The sequence below is a fragment of the Corylus avellana genome, chromosome ca5, assembly GCF_901000735.1.
Source record: "Corylus avellana chromosome ca5, CavTom2PMs-1.0".
In the NCBI taxonomy this organism is placed as follows: Eukaryota; Viridiplantae; Streptophyta; class Magnoliopsida; order Fagales; family Betulaceae; genus Corylus; species Corylus avellana.
The window spans coordinates 261,294-280,653 of record NC_081545.1 but is presented as its reverse complement, the minus strand read 5'-3'; the positions used below and the strand labels follow the sequence as shown (position 1 = coordinate 280,653).

General features: G+C 36.6%; 3 protein-coding genes across 4 annotated transcripts; 2 read left to right on the top strand and 1 right to left on the bottom strand.

Moving 5' to 3' along the window:
* Positions 1–206: 206 nt before the first annotated feature.
* Positions 207–3,877, top strand: LOC132181177 (glucose-1-phosphate adenylyltransferase small subunit 2, chloroplastic). Its single transcript, XM_059594273.1, has 8 exons — positions 207–569; positions 665–961; positions 1,069–1,518; positions 2,024–2,127; positions 2,278–2,389; positions 2,580–2,678; positions 2,965–3,084; positions 3,510–3,877. The coding sequence occupies exons 1-8, from the start codon at positions 309–311 to the stop codon at positions 3,624–3,626; spliced, it is 1,560 nt and encodes a 519-aa protein (XP_059450256.1). The 5' UTR covers positions 207–308; the 3' UTR covers positions 3,627–3,877.
* Positions 3,878–6,791: 2,914 nt separating this feature from the next.
* On the bottom strand, positions 6,792–10,272 carry LOC132183416 (uncharacterized). Its single transcript, XM_059596846.1, has 4 exons — positions 10,065–10,272; positions 8,656–9,908; positions 8,444–8,516; positions 6,792–7,226 (listed from the first exon to the last, which is right to left on the bottom strand). The coding sequence occupies exons 1-4, from the start codon at positions 10,155–10,157 to the stop codon at positions 7,062–7,064; spliced, it is 1,584 nt and encodes a 527-aa protein (XP_059452829.1). The 5' UTR covers positions 10,158–10,272; the 3' UTR covers positions 6,792–7,061.
* A 1,089-nt stretch (positions 10,273–11,361) lies between these two features.
* On the top strand, positions 11,362–18,078 carry LOC132181447 (vacuolar cation/proton exchanger 3-like). Of its 2 annotated transcripts, none has more exons than XM_059594675.1 (12): positions 11,362–11,957; positions 12,044–12,304; positions 12,400–12,467; positions 12,631–12,659; positions 13,524–13,720; positions 13,855–14,067; positions 14,791–14,925; positions 15,356–15,472; positions 15,569–15,622; positions 16,249–16,365; positions 16,667–16,708; positions 17,719–18,078. In XM_059594675.1, the coding sequence occupies exons 1-11, from the start codon at positions 11,883–11,885 to the stop codon at positions 16,691–16,693; spliced, it is 1,293 nt and encodes a 430-aa protein (XP_059450658.1). In that variant the 5' UTR covers positions 11,362–11,882; the 3' UTR covers positions 16,694–16,708; positions 17,719–18,078. The 2 variants fall into 2 exon arrangements, with proteins under 2 accessions (XP_059450658.1, XP_059450657.1); XM_059594674.1 differs by having other exon boundaries at positions 16,612–16,708.
* Positions 18,079–19,360: the final 1,282 nt, after the last annotated feature.

Sequence of the window (19,360 nt, the reverse complement as noted above, 5' to 3'; positions counted from 1 at the left end):
TGTGACTCGTTCTTTTCTTCATGAAAATGATTAATAATAATAATAATAATAATAATAAGCAAGCGCGCGTGATGCCTAAAATGCCCTATCTGCCCCGTGGATGCCGAAAGGCGAGAGCGGGTGCGAAATCGAAGGAGGAAGGGGCAAGGTCCGTTGCGTAATATCAAGGGAAACGAGTGGCTTAAACGATTCCCGAGGCCGCATCTTTCCCTTTGCCAAAACAGAATAACCAATCAACAATTAGAGTCCCCTCTCGTACTCTAGTGACTAGGGGCAACCTGACTCAGACTCACTCACTGACTAGCAGAATGGCGTCCATGGCAGCGATGAGACTGATGAGAGTGCCATCGTCTAACGGATCTTCATCCAATGAGAGGCGGAGGAGTGAACACGCTGGCACTGCTAGTCTATCCTTCTCGGCTTCTCAGCTCTGCACCGGCAACCACAGGATCGCCGCTTTGGGAGTCGTACGTCGCCGCAACAGAAACTCCGCTCCCGCGGTCGTTTCTCCCAAAGCCGTTTCCGACTCCAAAAACTCCCAGACTTGTCTCGACCCGGACGCCAGCCGAGTCCGTCCTCCTATTCTCTCTATCTTTCTCTCTGTTTTTTTGTATTTAATTTAATCCAAGCTCATCTAATTGGATTGAGTGTGATTGTTATTCAGAGTGTGCTGGGTGTCATTCTGGGCGGCGGAGCAGGGACGAGGCTGTACCCGCTCACGAAGAAGCGCGCGAAGCCGGCGGTTCCTCTGGGAGCGAACTACAGGCTGATAGACATCCCGGTGAGCAACTGCCTCAACAGCAACATCTCCAAGATCTATGTGCTCACGCAATTCAATTCCGCCTCTCTCAACCGCCACCTTTCCCGCGCCTACGCCAGCAACATGGGCGGTTACAAGAACGAGGGCTTTGTGGAAGTTCTCGCCGCCCAGCAGAGCCCCGAGAATCCCAATTGGTTCCAGGTCACTTGCTTATGAATAATTTGAGTTAGAATTAGATGTAATTGTTTGTTTTGATCGAATCAGAATTTACATTTACTTATTATTCCACCTACATATTATATACACAGGGTACTGCCGATGCCGTGAGGCAGTACTTGTGGCTTTTTGAGGAGCACAACGTGTTGGAATACCTGGTCCTTGCTGGGGACCATTTGTACCGAATGGATTATGAGAGGTTCATCCAAGCGCACAGGGAAACCGATGCCGACATCACTGTGGCCGCACTGCCCATGGATGAGAAGCGCGCCACCGCCTTTGGTTTGATGAAGATTGATGAAGAAGGCCGCATCGTTGAGTTTGCCGAGAAACCCAAAGGAGACCAGCTCAAAGCCATGAGGGTTGATACTACCATCTTGGGTCTCGACGATGAGAGAGCAAAGGAGATGCCTTACATTGCTAGCATGGGTATTTATGTTGTCAGCAAACATGTCATGCTGGATCTGCTTCGACACAAGTTCCCTGGAGCTAATGATTTCGGGAGTGAAGTTATTCCCGGTGCAACTGCCATTGGGATGAGAGTATGTTTCATCGTTTCCTCTCAATTACTTCGTTTTTTTTTTTTTTTTCCTTTATCAAATAGAATGAAGAAGGAAAAGAAGAAGTATATTTCCCAATTTATCTATCTTGACGAAATCCTACTTAAAGGTCAGTTATCGGGCCATCCTTCCCAATGGGCAATGGGTACTGTATGGCCATCATAGATAGGCTTGCACTTACTCCATAAATATGGAAAGTGTGTGCTCAGTTAGACGCAAAACCAGTAGTATGTTCTCAAGTTCTAGTGAATTCATGTGTACGATCAGCAATTTGAGCTACATTATATATTCTAATATTTATTTGATGGTTGCAAACATCTCATTCTAGGAACTGAGAGTAAATGCTTTATATGGAAATTTTTGAATGAAAAATTGATACATCATCGTTTGCAGGAGGTTTTTCAGTATAGAGAATTATTTTTTGCCTCTGTTTCTGCCTTCACTTCTCCAGAGTATTAATTGTTTTTTAACTTCTTAATCTTTGTAGGTGCAAGCTTACTTGTATGATGGTTACTGGGAAGATATTGGTACAATTGAGGCTTTTTATAATGCAAATTTGGGGATCACCAAAAAGCCAGTGCCAGATTTTAGGTAGCTCTTGTTCTAGATTTATTTTTTTGGTTCGTGGATGTTACATTTTTTTTGTACACCTATTGATGTGTTTTGTCATGCTATCACCCTAATATTAGAATTTGATATGTCTACATGACTCTGACTTTCTTTCTTGACTGATCCTTACAGCTTCTATGATCGTTCGTCTCCCATCTACACCCAACCTCGGTATTTGCCTCCATCCAAAATGCTTGATGCTGATGTCACGGATAGTGTTATTGGCGAGGGTTGTGTAATAAAGGTAAGTTATTGGTATGTAGCTTTTGCAACCTGCTAAGAGGTTGTATTTTCTGGTATCTTCATTGCATCATACTCTCGTCTCTTTGTCTCTTGAATGTTTGACAAAACTTACATATATGTTTTCTATTGCGGCAAATATGGTGGTGACCCAATAATTTATGGGAATTACACTCCTTGTCATCCTCTTGCAGAATTGTAAAATTCACCATTCTGTGGTTGGGCTTCGGTCTTGCATATCAGAGGGTGCAATCATTGAAGACACGCTATTGATGGGAGCTGATTACTATGAGGTAATACCTGCTAAAGGATTTACAACCTGTTGTTTTTATCTTTTAAGTTGAGATGTGATTTATCCTTCAAGATAAGTAGCGGCAGGGGTAGAACTAAGATTTTGATTTTAAGAGTGCTGGACTGCATCTAATTTTATTTTTAGGGGCCAAAGTGAAGAAAAAAAAAGACCAGAAATATATTTTTTAACAATTTTAAAAGCTAAATTTGTATTTAATATCTTTTGTAAATAATAAATGTTGTGATGCACTGGTTATAATTGTAAATTTGTTATGTTTTTTTTTTCAGACGGATGCAGACAGGAGGTTTCTAGCTGCAAAGGGTAGTGTTCCAATCGGTATTGGCAAGAACTCTCACATCAAGAGAGCTATAATTGACAAGAATGCTCGAATTGGGGACAATGTGAAGGTTATGATCTTATCAACTTACCATGAATCTTTTTAGTTGTTTCTACTATGAAGCCTCGTAGTAGATGATTTTTTGCCTCTTTTCACTTTGTTTTGTGTTTTTTTTTTTTTTTTCAACTTAGTTCTTGGAGTTCCAGGGTATTATTTTCTGGTGAAATTTTCAAGTATTAAATTTACTGCCTCCTATGCAAGAAAATAAGTCATATTGTTATTGAAAATGATAACAATGAATTAAAATTTACCCAGTTTCAATTGATATGGACAGACACACATACACACTGAGTCACTGACGCAGCTTCAAAATTTCCACATGCATATACTCTATGCAATCTTGTGCTCGTCATTATGCTTCTCTTTGCTTCTTTTTCTTTTTTCTTGTTTTCATTTTGCTGGATGCCTGCCTTACTTAAAAAGATTTATTTTCAGATTATCAATGGCGACAATGTGCAAGAAGCAGCAAGGGAAACGGATGGGTATTTCATTAAGAGCGGGATTGTCACGGTGATCAAGGATGCCTTGATTCCCAGTGGAACCGTAATCTAGAAACGCCTTCAGCCGGTTCCTACTGGCGACGAAACTTGTTCCGAGTTCTTGGTTTGAGAAGCTGTTGTAGGAAGTATACTTGCATGAGGCTCTGTTTTCTAGTTCTGATGTATATTTCCCACTAGTATAATGTATAATAGAGGAAGAGACCTCAAAGTTATTTTTGTAAAAGTCTTTTTCTACTTGAATAAGAAGCTTTCGTCTCCTACCAAAAAAAAGAAAAAAAGAAAAGAGAAGCTCTTGTCTACTAATGTCTGCATGTTTCCCCTTTACCTTTTGCTTGCATAAAAGCAAATATGATATTCTATGGCTGGTAACTCGTAAGAGCATTCTCAATGGAGGAGTCATATTTTTATATAAAATGGATTTTCAAAACTCACTTTTATCTAGTTTAGTTAAGCCATTTTTAAATGTCTCTACATCCGATTAGCTATATTTCTATATATTTTATTAAAATATTATTAAAGCAATAAAAGTTTTGAGAAAAAGAGAACATGTGAGGAAAAATGGGAAAAGTTTTGGGAAAAAAAGAACATGTAGAAAAAAAAAAGTAAGAAAAGATTTGAGAAAAAAGAGAAAATATGTGAGAAATAATAAAAAATAAAATAGCTCTCTTGAAAAGTGCTGCTACATTTAGCTGTTTTTTTTAGCTTTTCTAATCAAATATCTATTCTATATTTTCTTTTAGCTAATTCAATGTAGGGGGTTTTTTTAAACATTTAAAGAGCTATTTTAAATAAAAGTAACATTTAGCTTTTCTATTGGAAATGCTCTAAAGTGTCTACTGGGAGTCGCTATTAATGCTGAGTGGTCTTGTTTGTGTGGATCACTCATCTCCCAGTCACCTCCTCTGACCGACCAAAGAAATCTTTCTCGTTTTGAAGCTCTTTGGACACGTGATCAGTCCAGCTCTGTCATCTTGGGCTCAAACTTTTTTTGGTTCCTTTGCTTTAACCCAATGTAAAAAAGTTGAAAACTTGGAACAAAGAACACTTTGATAGACTGATAGTATTCAAACCTCCATCTCTAAAATATTTGTTTCCATTGACCGACTCTATCCAGCATCTTCCCGCTGAGAACCTCTTTGAGGAACATCAGCTCAAAAATTCTTTGCAACAACTCCTCATCAGAGATGAAATTCTCTGGAAACATAAATAACGAGAACAATGGCTAGTAAGCACCAAGGATGTCTACACCAAATTCTTTCATCTTTCCACCACCATCCATAGAAGACAAAATACCATTGATCTTATTTGTGATCCTGAAAGTCATTGGCTCTACAGGATAGATATAGAAAAAATCATTGATTTTTCTTCGCTGATTAGTCTTTGCAATGTCATTTACGACCATCTCAAAAGTCATTGCCAATTGGCTAAAGAAATTCCTCCCGAAATTTACCTCTCCATACCAATCTGCATTCATCCCAAGTAGGAAAATTCAAGATAACTCTATTTTGGTTCACCAACTCTTTCATACTAGGAAACACATAACACATAGGGGTTTCATGGCCACTAAACTTGACATGGAAAAGGCATTTGACCAGATGGAATGGCCTTTCCTCTTCCGTATCCTAGAAGACAAATCTAGGCTTCCACTCCACCTTTGTAGGCTGGATCTCCAAATGCATTTTCACTCCCACCTTTCCTGTTCTCCTAAATGGTAGTCCATTTGGTAAGTTACAATTGAGTCTCCTTCCTCTTCACAATTAGTGCTGAAATTCTATCCCATCTTTTTTTCAAGGAGGAATGCCAGTGTACCCTCAAAGGTATCAAAATATCTCGCAATTCTCCTATGATATCCCATCTTGTTTTTGTGGTTGACCTAATTATCTTTGGTCCAATGAGGCCATTTCAATTCAAACTAGTCTTGAGCATTATGCCGAGTGGTCCGAACAAAAAATCAAAAAAAAAAAAAAAAAAAAAAAACCCTTTATATTCTTCAGCAAAAAGCATAAAACCCCATTCAATCCTCAACCTCAATCGCCTTCCACCAAAAGCTAAACATATTATTGGGCTTTCAGTTTTCTTCAACCGATCCAAGACTAAACCCTTTGAAGATCTCCTCTATGGCATTGTAAAAAAAATACTGCTTTTGTAATCTTGCTTGTACTTCAGTCCCATATATATACGAAGGCATATCACACCAACTTGACAGCTAAATATTCTACATGTGGTTTTATTATATTATATTATATTATATTATTTATTTATTTATTTTGACATGTCCACACAAGAGAAGGGAGATGGGAGATTTGAACTAGTGACCTCTGCTTTATTAGGCGTGATCTACAACCAATTGAGCTAATCCTTGAGAACATGTGGTTTTATTGAATAGTCTAATTGGAGCTAAAAAGTAAATTAACAGATCGAACTACCTCCATAAAACATGAAAATTCGTATTTCTTAAGAAAATTGTCTTTTGAGACTCTGATAGAATTCAGGTTGCTCTATATCTATATTGTTCACGTAAATTACTATTATCTGTACACTTGATGCTAGCAGCTTCACGATTTTGGAGTTCCTATTACAGCTTCTTTGATTATTCGTCTCCAAGCTATACAACCTCAAGTGTATTCCTTAACCCAAAATGCTTGATCTGGATGCTGATGTCAAAGAATATTATTGGTTAGGTTACGGTTGTACAGTAACCTGGTTAAGTTATCCTCGCTTTCTTGTTCTTTCTTCATCTTATAAAATGTAATACCTTCCTTAAACAAACTAATGCATTTGATATATGCAAAAGGTTAAGACAACTTTCATCATCCAAAAGGCCTTCCTAGTATTAATACTTATTATACACGCAACACACAACACAGATAGATGTCAAAACAAGTGTGTGTCGAAACTGTGGCGAAAGAGACCCTGCTAGATGCTGCTGCCGTGCTCCTTGTCACCTTGATCGCCAAAAACGCTCAAAACTTCAGTTATAACCATTTGCTCCACTTCCTTCCCAACCCAGCAAAAAGCATGAAAGAGACTGTTACATCTAGTCAACAAAAATTTGGTTACCTCAAATAGGTATCTACACCACATTAAAAGTTGACATTATAGTTATATCATGGTCTAATAAGAGACAATGCAGTACATTGTATATTAAGTCATACATTGAGGTTAATAGAGAGTCCTTAGAACTCATTCAGCTAAAGCTATTTACAGTTTTTACCCGTTAAAAACATCCAACCATGTATAACTTTATATTCCTTCCGGGTTTGTTAGTATCAAGAGATACAACTCTTGACAATAGAGCAATATCAACACCACAACTAAGGTTGTTTAGAAAAAGAACTACCTAGAAATTTACAGAATTAACAAAACACGTATCTTCTACCCCTGAGACCGGCTTGTTCCTGCATTAGGTTCAGAAAATGAAATAAAGTTACCTATCAAACTAAACTAGACTGTGAAATAACAAGATCACACTTCCCATGTACTAGGTTCATCTTCTTGTAATTGTTGAAGAATCTTTGGCCATCATGTTCTTCCATTTATCCTTGAGATCTATTGGTGTACGAGTCGCATGAAACATATGGCGACCGAAATCCAAAATTTTCCTCCAAGGGAGATTTTTCTTTGTTGAATTTGAAAACCTATGCACTCCTTCCTGCAACAAAAGAGTATTTAGTAAATTTAGATGCCAACAAGTCAAGAGAAATTGAACCTCAGGCATGTTTCTCTCTTTCTATCCTAACCTATAAATTCTAATCTCGGTTTAATAAACTGCAACTTTTATACCCTGATGAACAGAAATATATCATCCTTTAGTGAACGTCATTTTGATGTTCTCTGAAACCAAGCTGTTTTCAAGAATAATTCATTAGAATCAGATTTCAAAATATGTTTGCTGTGCATTTTTTTTTAACTGTTTTCTGTTCTCTTTTTTGTTTTAGTAGTTTTCAAAATGGAAAGCTATTCTCATAAAACAATTCCGAACAAGTCCCAAGTACTATACTGATTAGCAGTTTCACATACAAAATATCATTGAGAATTTTTTTTTTGGATGAGTAATTTTTTGTCAGGGAGGGGGAAAGGAAGTTTCAAACTAGCAACCTCTATTTCATTGATAATTTTTTATAACAATTTAGAAACAAACAGGAAATAGTCATGGAAGGTGGAACTTGAAGAAGATGACGAAAAGGATGATGAAATCCAGCACTCACAGGTTGTCAATCAGTCTTTTTTTAAAAAAAATTTTATGATGAGGAACCCTTCCATGGCAGGGCCATTTCGTGTATCCACCCTTGTCAAGTAAACTTCAGACCCATGTAAAACACCTCCTCCACACAGATCGAGTAATACTCCGGCTTCGACGGTAGGTTGGCCCCAAAAATTGTTTTCACCCAAGGAGATTCGAATCTTAGACTTGATGAAAATACCACCAAGACCAAAACCCTTACCACTTGAGCCAACCCCTTGGGGTTTATTTATGTTCAATTCTCTTTTCTGCTATCATTAATTATATTAACACTCTGCATGTATGCTGTCAAACTGTATCCATATAAATTAACCTGTTTAGATTTCCAAGCCTTCACCAAACGCTAATATGATTTTAGTAGAGTGGATTCTCCAGGTTTTCGGTCATTAGGGTCACAAAAACAAAGCAAATATATATAGCAATCATGCTTGTGTCAGCAAAAAGAGAAAGAGAGAGATTACAAAATCAGCAAAAAGAGAAATCTGATTAAAGGGAAGGGTGTTAGTAATATCAACTAGAATGAGCCCATGCTCAGTGATATTTGTTGATTATATCTCTTAAGGTCAAAACCATTAGCAAGCACAGATCTAGACATGACATGCAAGAATACGCCCATAAAATCATACCTTTAACATATCTTCTTCTTCGAGTGTCCAGTACAGTCTCTTTCGCTTCGCACTTGGAAAAGTCATCTTTGTGCTGCATGTTAGAACAGCAAATTAACTTACCAATAATGGTTTGAGCACACCAAACACTACCATTAACTATTATTCTCACTCCATTTTCACATTCTCCACATTAAAACTCATAAGAAAATAGATTTAGATGAATAACTCACAAATGCTTAGGCGACTCTCGGGGGTTTTTCGCCTTTTTGGAGGCAGAAATCTTCTTATTCTTGGAGGGGGCAGCTTTCTCATTTGGTTTCCGAACATTTTTCTCTGGGGAGTTACTTTTCTGAGAGGATGATTTCCTTGGTGAATTGACATCCTGGGGCCGTGCCTTCTTACGAGCTCTTCGTTTGAAACGCCTTTTTTTATGTCGTGCTGAGAGTGTCTCCGTGTCTGTATCATTAGTTTCCAAAGGAACATTGGCATTTGAAGGAGCTATGGGTGCTTCTAGCTGCATTTGTTCTTCATCCTCTGTTTTACCTTGATTTTCCTCAGATAACTCAAGATCATCCTGTGATCCTTCTTTTGATGCATGAAGTGTACCATCCGCAAGCATCTCTTCGTTTACATGGCAAGCATTCAAAACCTCTTCTTGCCCTTCCTCCTCTTCAAAAATTCCTTCATGCTGACTGTCTTCCTCTTCAAGAATTCTCTCATGCTCACTGTTCTCTATTAGTTGTGAATCCTCTGCTTGTATTTTTTCTCCATCTTCTGCAAATTCAGACCTTGCTTCAGATATGGTTGCCTCTTTGGATTTATCTTTGATTATGGAATCCTGTAGAAGCTCTTTCCCTGGAGTAATCCCTCCTTCTCTAAAATGTACATTATCACTAGCATCGGGTGTAGAAGTATTTGCGCACGCTTCATTATCAACCACTATCTTACGTTGATGATTGCTGGCTAACCCTGCATCGCCCCTTTCATTTTGTTGATCCTCCTCATCATGCACAGATTCATTCTGGCCTCCACCATCATCACGCTGCCATGCCTCATGATCAGGCCTGCTTGTATTTCCCACATGTACTGATAAATCGGGCTCTTTGCTCTGAGATTCCCCATCTTTCTGGTTCTTTCCATTACCAGCCACGGCATTTTTATCTATAAAATTCACCAAAGCTTGCTTCGCAAACATGGCCTTTTTCCTCAATTGTCGAGTCTCTAGAATCGCTCTTTTGTACGAACAATAAGGGCAGTAAAAGTGTCCCAGATCATCGAATTTAGGGTTGCAGCACATGCACTTGTCGTGGAGTGCAACCGGGCAGCCAATTTCGCAACAAACCAACAAATCTCCACCTCTATTGCACCTTATACAAGTATCTTCCTTTATCCAATCTATATCCATACCATCAACAGTCTCGTCATTCAGATTATGAGCTGCATCGCAGGTTTCAGGCACAAGCCTTTGCATATAATCATCATCCTGTGAAAAGATACATACATTTTGACGATTTTCAAAAAGTGGAATATGGAATTTATAAATGAGTTATCTCTGAATTTTTCTTTGTAAATTGTATGCATATATGCGCAGCAGAACTCAGAAATGATATCGTAGAAAATACTAAAAAAAGAAAAAAACCTGATTGAGGAGAGGAAGTGCCCTAGCGGTTGCCGTGGTAGTAGTTGAGGTGGGGGGTTTAGGCCTACCCCCGCGGCGAGTCTTGCTTCTCATAATCGATAATTTCAATTTTCAAGTGGTCACAGTCCCTTCGTCTTCTCTTCTCTCCTGTCTTTGGAATTGCATTCAGACTCCGGAACGAAGGCCTCCCCTCCCAACTCATCTTGGCCCGAGTTCAACCCTATTGGGCCAATGAACTCAAAGCGTTCGAGCCCCCATTATAGATCCTAATTTCCCATATTATATTTGAAAAAGAAAAGTGAAGTCAATTTTAATTTAATTTAATTTTTGTTAAACGGGTTAAACTTATTTATTTAATTTGTTAATTTTATCTTTGGTTTGTGTTGAGTTCACGAGCTATATAAAAAAAATGTTATTCCTAAATATCATGTAATATATGAATAAGACTATATAGATAAACAATAACTCGATTTATTTAATTAATTATATCATATCTTTTAATCATAAGAAAATAGTTTTTCTCCAAATTGGGTCGGAGAAACTTCCTTCAACTCAATCTATAAAAATGACATGTGTTTTTTTTTTTTTAATAACATGTGAGATACACATAAGTTTTTAATATTATTTATTTCAACTTTGTCTCCGCTATTAAAAAAATATGTGCATCTCATATGTTCAAATGACACATGTCTTTTTTATAAATTAAGTTGGAGAAAGTTCCTCCAAACTCATAGGAAAATTTTGTCATAATCATAAGAGTAATGCTATAGACCATCTTTTTATCCTCCTAAAGCTAATGTGGCTTTCAAAATCACCATTTGATCAAAATTCAAGTATGATTCATCTAAAATTTAATAATGATTTTAAAAGTCACCTCAATTTTATGAGGATAAAAATATGGTCTCTAACATTTATGTCGAATTTACAATCCTAAAGAGCTATAATAGTTTATAGACTAAAAGATCCTTAATGTGGCATAAGATATGAACGTGGTTAGAGTAATGTTAGAGATTATTTTTTTATCTTCCTAAAATTAATGTAACTTTTAAAATCATTATTAAATTTTAGATGAATCATACTTGAATTTTAATTTAATAATAATTTTAAAAGCGCTGGATAAAAATTCGTCCCTAACATTACTCTATATATATATAATATATATATAAAAGGAAGCGTGTGGTCCTCGTGTGACGTGTCCTATAAATGACAATTAAAAATAATAAGATTGAGAGAGAGAGAGAGGAGAGAGGGTAGTCAATCGAGCGCGGGGTTCGCTGTCCTCCGAATGAAACGGGGAAAGAAAGATAGAAAATCTCACGTCGCGAGCTTTCAAAAGAAAGAGAAGTAAAATGTCATTCACGTCTGATAATAGAATATGTAGCCGACATTATTGGCGGGATATCGAGTGGCTGTGGCCTGTGGGACAAGGAATGCGTTCTTTTCCTCTTGTTTTATGAATCAAACCGCTTAGAGGTTAGAGCCCATAATTGCTGGTCACTGTTTCTTGAATGAATCGTCGTCATTCCTCCTCCAGATTTCCAGTTCCCCCCCTTTGCCTCTCTCAACATCAAATATTCTTTTTGGTTGATTAATTGTTTTGCGCTGAACCTACAAACCCACCTCTCAGTTTGACCAAAAACAAAAGAAAGAAAGAAAAAAAAATTGGGTTTGACCTGCATTTGTTGAATTGTCACAAGGTCAGTTTTGTTTTGCAACGGTTTACGCTTTGATCAGCCGAGAAGGTGACTGAGCAGTAATGCCCGTGCTCGGAGATGGAACTCTCATAGTCTCCTTGTTATTTTGGCCTAGATACACCTCATGGATAATCACGACAACAACAACAACAACAACAACAACAAAACGCCAATGGTTCGGATCCAATCCACTGTAGAGGTTCGTTTCTTTCTCCTCCTCCTCCTCTTCCTGTGTCATATATGTTGTTTGAAAGGCATTTGCTTCTTTTTCCTTGGTGGCCGCAGATGGGGTCGTTTGAAGAAAGATCGGTTATTGAGTTTGAGGATGAGAGCTTAGAGAGTCCTGCATCAATTCCTAGAAAGAAACATTCTTTTCATGCGGCTCCGCATATATCTGCCGATGGTTCAGACCATTGTTATCCAGAAGAAATTATCAGGAATAGCGTGATAGATAGCATAAAGATCGTGGTCTTCTCAGCCAAAATCAACTTACTCATGCCTTTTGGCCCTCTGGCAATCTTGGTCGACAAATTATCTGGCAATCATGTGAGTTGCCTTTATGCCTTTAACGCATTTGCACCTATCTTTTGTATCAATAGATGATTTTGCTTTATTCACTTTTCTCATCAATTCCATCTCAGAGTTGGGTCTTCTTTTTGAGCTTACTGGGTATTATACCTTTGGCTGAGCGTCTGGGCTATGCTACAGAGTAAGCTTTCTCGCGTCTTATCTATCTTTTGGAGCCTGACAGGCATGCCCGATAAGGGAAGAGGGCAAGGCATTCTAAGTTCACTAGCTTCCTTTTAACTTTACATGTATTTTGGATTGACAAATGACAAGTACTTATAAGGTTTGGGCTTGTTTTGATGCAGGCAGCTGGCTTGGTTTACTGGACCTACAGGTAATTTTATATATTGCCAAGTACCAGCCTAAATATCAGTCTCTTTCCATTCTCCACTTTTATATCTTTAAATTCCATTAAACGGAAAGTTCTGGTTTATATTGATCTGTAATGCAAGCTCTCAATATAACTTTTGTCCTTTTTCTGAACCCCTTGGCTTTGCGCATGGTTTTAAGCTTTGTTTCATTCTCAGTAACAGAGTTTTTGGCTGCCAGCATTTGCTGATCTTTGTGATATCAAAAAGTAATGATTGCAAAGTTTAAAGTAGTTGGCATAAAGTTATACACTGGAGCATTAAACTAATAATATGGGTATGGGGCTTCATTACTTATAATAGGGTAAAAATTAATCTTAATGTGTTGTCCCTAATGCTGTCTTGAAAATTTCACATTACACCTTAAATCTATCTATCCTGAAAGTTTGCATCAGTAGTTTGAGGTCTATTACATGGTATTGCAAGATGAGAGAACAATAATTTCCATTTCGTCCAAGAAATTTATTGCACCAGTAGTATGAATTAATAGATTCTCACGCTTTTTAAATATCCAAGGGTGTCATTACCATACTTTTGTATCACTACATGTTATGTGTTAATTTATATTTCTCTTTATCAACCTTTCTTTCAATAATCAGGAGAAGTCCCTCCTGTCACTAGACAATAAATCTGGACCAGATCATGCTAACAAGGATGTATTGACTATGCATTTTGGCATAGATAGATTCCTTGAACCATGTCTAGTTGCTTACAAAGAAGACTTAAAAATCCCATTCCCGTTATTTTGACTTCTTTGTTTTTTCTTTTGATATGGCACTGATTATTTACTGTTTTGGATAACCTGAGATACCTTCTTTTGAGCTTTGCAGTTGGAGGCCTTCTAAATGCTACTTTTGGAAATGCGACAGAATTGATAATATCAATTCATGCACTGAAAATTGGCATGATACGTGTCGTCCAGCAGTCATTACTGGGCTCAATTTTGTCTAACATGCTGCTAGTGCTTGGATGTGCATTCTTCGGTGGTGGACTTGTGTTTTTTGAGCAAGAACAAGTGTTCAACAAGGTACGTTTTTCACCATTCGAGCATATTTAGTCTTTGAAACAAAAGAATCATATTTAATACTTTATCATCTCTCTCTTGTATCATTCATGTTTTGGTTGACAATAAGGTTTAAATTAGTCTATTCTTATTCTCAGGGAGCTGTTGCAGTGGACTCTGGTTTGCTGTTGATGGCAGTCATGGGCCTTCTATTCCCGGCAGTTCTTCATTCTACACACACAGAGTTACATTTTGGGACGTCTGAGTTAGCTCTATCAAGGTTTAGTAGCTGTATTATGCTTGTGGCATATGCTTCCTATCTTGTTTTTCAGCTGAGAAGGCAGAAGAATGTATACGTCCCTGTTAGTGAGGTTGGTACTTTTGATATATTACAGGGGGAATTAATTTCTTATTTATGTGCTCTTTGCTTTTGATTTTTGAAATTGAATACGTTATACAAAGTTTATTGATATAAATAATACCCTGTCAATCTTCTACACAGAACTGGTTAAAATTTAATAACTATTGAATTTCTTGATATTCATATATTCTCTCTTACAATATTTATTGATTTGTGGGGATGATGAATTCCTTTTGTTCAAAACTTTTGCTTAGTACTTGATGCTGAATTTTTTGAATTACTTCTCTTGCTGTTTCTAAGTTCTTTTTTTTTTTGGATGAATACTTGTAGTAAGTTTCTTATAATTGCACCAGATCAACAAATTTCTCACATGTATAAGATAAGTTTGTACATTCTAACTGCATGTGTTAGTGTTATAGTAGGAAACACGAGTATTAGTTCCATTTAAGCATGTTTCTAATTTATTTTGATTTTGCCAAACAATTCACACTGGATGAGAACAAATAAGTTTTTGAATGGTTCACTACAAAGATACAGATCAAAGAAGAAGCATCATAATTAGTGCCCTTATGTTAACAGAAGATTGATATGAGTAAGAGAAATTATTTTGACATTGAGTAGTGAGGTTTTGACAGAATAGTTATTCGCTTCTTATATATACTCTTGAAAGCTTGTTAAAATTTCTCCTTTTATCTGTTATTGATGTTTTATATGACAAATGGCATAAATTCAGGGAGAGACTCAGATTGAAGGGAGTTCAGATGATGAAGAAGCTCCAGAGATCTCTAAGTGGGAATCAATAATATGGCTATCAATTTTGACTGCATGGATTTCGGTCCTCTCAGAATATTTAGTTGATGCCATAGAGGTGAATTTGTCCTGTGAATCTGTTCTGCTGTTCGATGTGATAGCTTTTTTGACACCTTCTATATATATCTTCTGCTTAGATATTGATAGAAGTAACTTCTGAAAATGAATGTAATTTTTTGAATTATTTCTCTAGCTGTTTCTATTTCTTTGTTTTAAATTTCTGTGTTTACCTAACTTATTATTGATCATTGGTGATTTTTTTTTTTTTTTTTTTTCTTATTGGATATCCAATAATTTTTCTAAACATGAAAAATCTTTTCACCTTCCTAGAAGTTTTTACTTAATTTGCATTGCTTTTTAATTGCATGTTTTCTCATATGTTGGAAGTTTTGAAGTTCTTAAAGCATGGAAGTTTTTATATAGTGAAGGGAATTGGTATGATTCATTTATACGGGATTTTCTTACAATATATGTTATTATGCATTCAGGGGGCATCTGTTTCATTAAAAATCCCGGTAGCATTTATTAGTGTTATTTTGCTCCCAATTGTTGGGAATGCTGCAGAGCATGCAGGTGCTGTTATGTTTGCCGTGAAAGACAAGCTTGTAAGTGCTTATCCTGCTAGTGTAATAAAACCACAATGACCAATCATACTTTTTTGATGTACTAAAGTTTAATTTTTACTCAAATGTCTTATGAAGGATATATCTTTGGGAGTGGCAATCGGCTCATCGACACAGATAGCAATGTTTGGGGTGAGTTCCAAATATTATAGCAATGATCATGTCTTTCTTCTTGATGCTGTTGCATTCTGATTTCTGAGTGCAACCTTTCCATCTTGTTCTTGCATTGATGTATACATTTTTCCAACCTGGAGGAAAATTCCCTAGCTTTATCCTCTCCAAAAAGTAATAATTTTTTTTTAAAAAAAAATGTAGAAGAAAGAATTCATAATTTAAGATGTTTTCTTTGTAAACTGAAGTATATTTTATCTTCCTCTTTTTGGGTTGCTGAAAATGTGTGAGGAACTGCTTCTTTTTTCCCCTTTGTTGATTGTGGCAGAACTTGGAATGGTTGTAGTGTTAATATGCAATATTCTTACTTGAGTCAGTCTGATCAATTTGCTAGTTTTCTAGATTGAAATGGTTTTATGAAGTGTTTGATCTGCTAGAAATGCTTAAACACACATCGTCATTGTCAGCATAATTGTTATATAAACCTTGTCAGTACCATGCTGTAGTCCATACTACCGGCAAAGGCACTCGAGATGAATTTTCAATTATTTATTTTGTAGGGAAGGTTTCTATATATTGCTTTCCCTTGCCTTCTTAATTTGGGTCAAGTATCCACTAATCCTATATAATTGTTTCTATAACTGCAGATTCCCTTTTGTGTGGTAGTCGGGTGGGTCATGGGGCGTCCTATGGACTTAAACTTCCAACTTTTTGAGACAGCTACGCTTTTCATAACTGTTCTCGTGGTAGCCTTCATGCTGCAGGTTAGTGAGTCAGCTTTTTTTTTGTTTCTTTTAGAGGGGTGGGGTGGGGGCTGCACTTATATGACTGCTATTGTGGGGAAAGATCAATTCATATTAATATTTCACAACGAATAGACATTTTCAACCCAAACGTATATGACAGATCCAATTCCATGACACACACATGCACAAACATCTTTAGTGCCTTTTGTCTGAAAATCTTTACTTTCTAGGGATTATTTATGTAATTTCATTTTGAGCTTGCAGGAGGGAACTGCTAATTACTTAAAAGGACTAATGCTCATTCTTTGCTACCTGATAGTTGCTGCAAGTTTCTTTGTACACATAGACCCTACATCACTAGGTGAGTCCTCACGTCTTGTCTCTGTTGAGTGATGAAATCCAAGTTCCAGTAATGTTGGAAAATCTGAAGAATATATTTGTATTGTTTCTGTTACTTGTTTATATTGCTTTAGTTATATTTCCAGAGCTCAAAAACTTGATAAATATGGGATATGATTTGGTTAAATATTTTCTGAAAAACTTCCCATTCCACTTGAAGACTTCTGCTAATGGACCTTTAGGTTGTCATCAAAATGCATAGAAATGCAATTACATAAATCACATCCAGATATCGAGTGGGAATGTTTTGTCTATCATGCATTTAAATCTAGTCCACGAGATTATGGTTCTCAGGTGTCCAATCAATTAATCCCCTAAACCAAGGAAGCGTAAGTGGAAATGAAAGAGTAGGATGAGGGGATAAGGGGGTTTGATACCAATTGATAGGCCCCAGTCAGAGTGTAAGGAACACAATAAAAATAAACTGATAATCTCCACTTTTAGGTGGGAGTCAAACCGCAGTAGAAATACATTAACTTGCTTCACACCCTAACCAGATGAACATGAAATTAGTTAAAGCATACCACTAACAGTTACTCCACTAAGCAGTAACCCACTAACAATTAAAGCATACCACTAACACAAGATAGCCCACTAATACTAACTCTCCTCAACGTCCTCTACTTCAACTTCCACCCACGTTGTGCGCGCCTTGCTATCACTTTTGTTATAAGTATTTGCATAAAGTCCATTTGTACCCATTTCATGATCATTTTTGTTTATAGAGTTACTTTTTAAGATCTGAATGTTATGGTTCCAATCTCTTATGCGACATATACAAATTTATTTTCTAAGAGGTCCATCTTGAAGATTAATTTATTCTTCGAAAACAAAATGATATCTAGAGGATATCCAGTTCCTCTCTCTCTCTCTCTCTCACACACACACACACACACTTATTAGAATGTTCGAGGTATTATAATTATTTCCTTTTGATGCTTAGAATAAAACACTGGAAATGTGGTTTTGCAGAAGATGAGGCCCCTATACCAAGTCATTGAAGCCATAGGATTACGAAGTGAATCTGCTAAAGCTCACGAAGTATTTTGTAGAGACTCCCCAAACTTAGTCAATTGTGAGTGACTTTAAGGTGGATGTTCTAAAGCTCTAGGTTTATATTGTCAGTGTATAGTGCACTATTCTTTCATGTGGTTGGCTACCGATTCTTTCTTGTCCCCCGAGGATTGCTATATAAAGAGAAGATGATTGGTTGTGGGCTCTAGTTTTTGTATTGGATTTAATAGTAAGTCAAAATGTAGGAAATCTCGGGGATACTAGTTTTTCTTCGGTCTTTGAAAGGTTTTGTTATTATATACTGTATACACAATTACACATTGGGAAATTAATATATATAGTGTTTTAACATAGTCAAAATGGGTTGCCATTCTGTCTTCTATCGGATAATGTTTCTTGTTCAGGCTTCTATATTTTGTACATGACTGTCCATGATTTATTATTATTATTATCAATTTGGAAAAAAAATCGAAATTAATGTTCTTGGAATTTTTTTTTTTTCTTTTCCCGTTTTTGGTGTCCTATCGAGAAAAAAAAAATTAAACAAATTAAAAAGTGATTTAAAAATGCCCTTAAAGTTATTTAAAAAATAATCATTTGAAAAAAATTAAGGGGCTGATATGAAAACAAAACAACCACCTCTTTTGGGTATTTTCAGTTTTGTTTTTTTAAAAAAAAAAAAAAAAAAAAAAAATCAAATAATTATTTTAATAACTTTAAGAATATTTTAAAAAGAAAAATCCAAAGTGTCTAATTTGACCGGCCATGGTAATATAAGAGCTCTAATGTTACCTTTTAAAGTTTGGAGGCATAAATAAAAAATATAATAGTAGATCTCAGCTGGTCAAAGTAACTTAGATTGCTGTATAGGAAAATATAGGGAACTTCGGCAGGAGACAATCTGGTTAATAGCTACGATGTCGACTGGGAAGTTACGAGGAACTTAGGCAAACGATGGGTGTCTCTCCTTTAGAGCTATAAGAAGAAGAGAGTAGAACAATTAATAGCAGCGAAAGAAGTAAGAATTCTAGAACTGTGAAAGTGCGCGTAAAGTCTTGTTGAGATGGTTCGAGCCTTGGAAACCATAGGGGATGAGAATGTTAGTAATCTATCCCTTGACTTTCTGCTACTCTGCATATTTGTTGTCTTTTCAACCATGTCAATGATAATTTTTGCATGTGCCGATGGTACAAATGTGGAAGAAGATGCTGCTAAGAAAAAGGAGGAAGAAAACAAAGCCAAAAGCAATGAGGTCACCGTTGGTTGTTGCGTTGGTGACTGCAGTGGTAGATGCAGTGGAAGTGGTGGCTGTGGCGGCGATTGAGCAACCATTAAATTCAGAACTTGCACTACCCTATTATCATTCAATAATATATTAATACACTCATCATCTTCTTCTTCTTCTTCAATAAGCTTGTAATTTGCTGATCAACCATATTCAATATCAGGAGATGTCCTGTTATTGATGCAAGCTGAATTCAATCAATACTACCCTCTATCTCTTATGGATTTTATTGAGTGTATGCCCTTAGACATTCATTGAGTAACTTGATGAAATAAAGATATAATGAGATGGCCGTAGTTTTGCGTTAGTGCATTC

What these genes read in the sequence shown, in the direction of transcription:
- LOC132181177 (XM_059594273.1), top strand. Translation starts at nt 309, where the DNA reads ATGGCGTCCATGGCAGCGATGAGACTGATGAGAGTGCCATCGTCTAAC. An exon ending in GCGAGGGTTGTGTAATAAAG is followed by an intron (nt 2,390 to 2,579) that starts GTAAGTTATTGG and finishes ATCCTCTTGCAG; the next exon opens with AATTGTAAAATTCACCATTC. An exon ending in GAATTGGGGACAATGTGAAG is followed by an intron (nt 3,085 to 3,509) that starts GTTATGATCTTA and finishes ATTTATTTTCAG; the next exon opens with ATTATCAATGGCGACAATGT.
- LOC132183416 (XM_059596846.1), bottom strand. Translation starts at nt 10,157, where the DNA reads ATGAGAAGCAAGACTCGCCGCGGGGGTAGGCCTAAACCCCCCACCTCA. An exon ending in CGAGAGTCGCCTAAGCATTT is followed by an intron (nt 8,517 to 8,655) that starts GTGAGTTATTCA and finishes TCTAACATGCAG; the next exon opens with CACAAAGATGACTTTTCCAA. An exon ending in AAGAAGAAGATATGTTAAAG is followed by an intron (nt 7,227 to 8,443) that starts GTATGATTTTAT and finishes CTTTTGTTGCAG; the next exon opens with GAAGGAGTGCATAGGTTTTC.
- LOC132181447 (XM_059594674.1), top strand. Translation starts at nt 11,883, where the DNA reads ATGGATAATCACGACAACAACAACAACAACAACAACAACAAAACGCCA. An exon ending in GGATCCAATCCACTGTAGAG is followed by an intron (nt 11,958 to 12,043) that starts GTTCGTTTCTTT and finishes TGGTGGCCGCAG; the next exon opens with ATGGGGTCGTTTGAAGAAAG. An exon ending in CACAGATAGCAATGTTTGGG is followed by an intron (nt 15,623 to 16,248) that starts GTGAGTTCCAAA and finishes CTATAACTGCAG; the next exon opens with ATTCCCTTTTGTGTGGTAGT.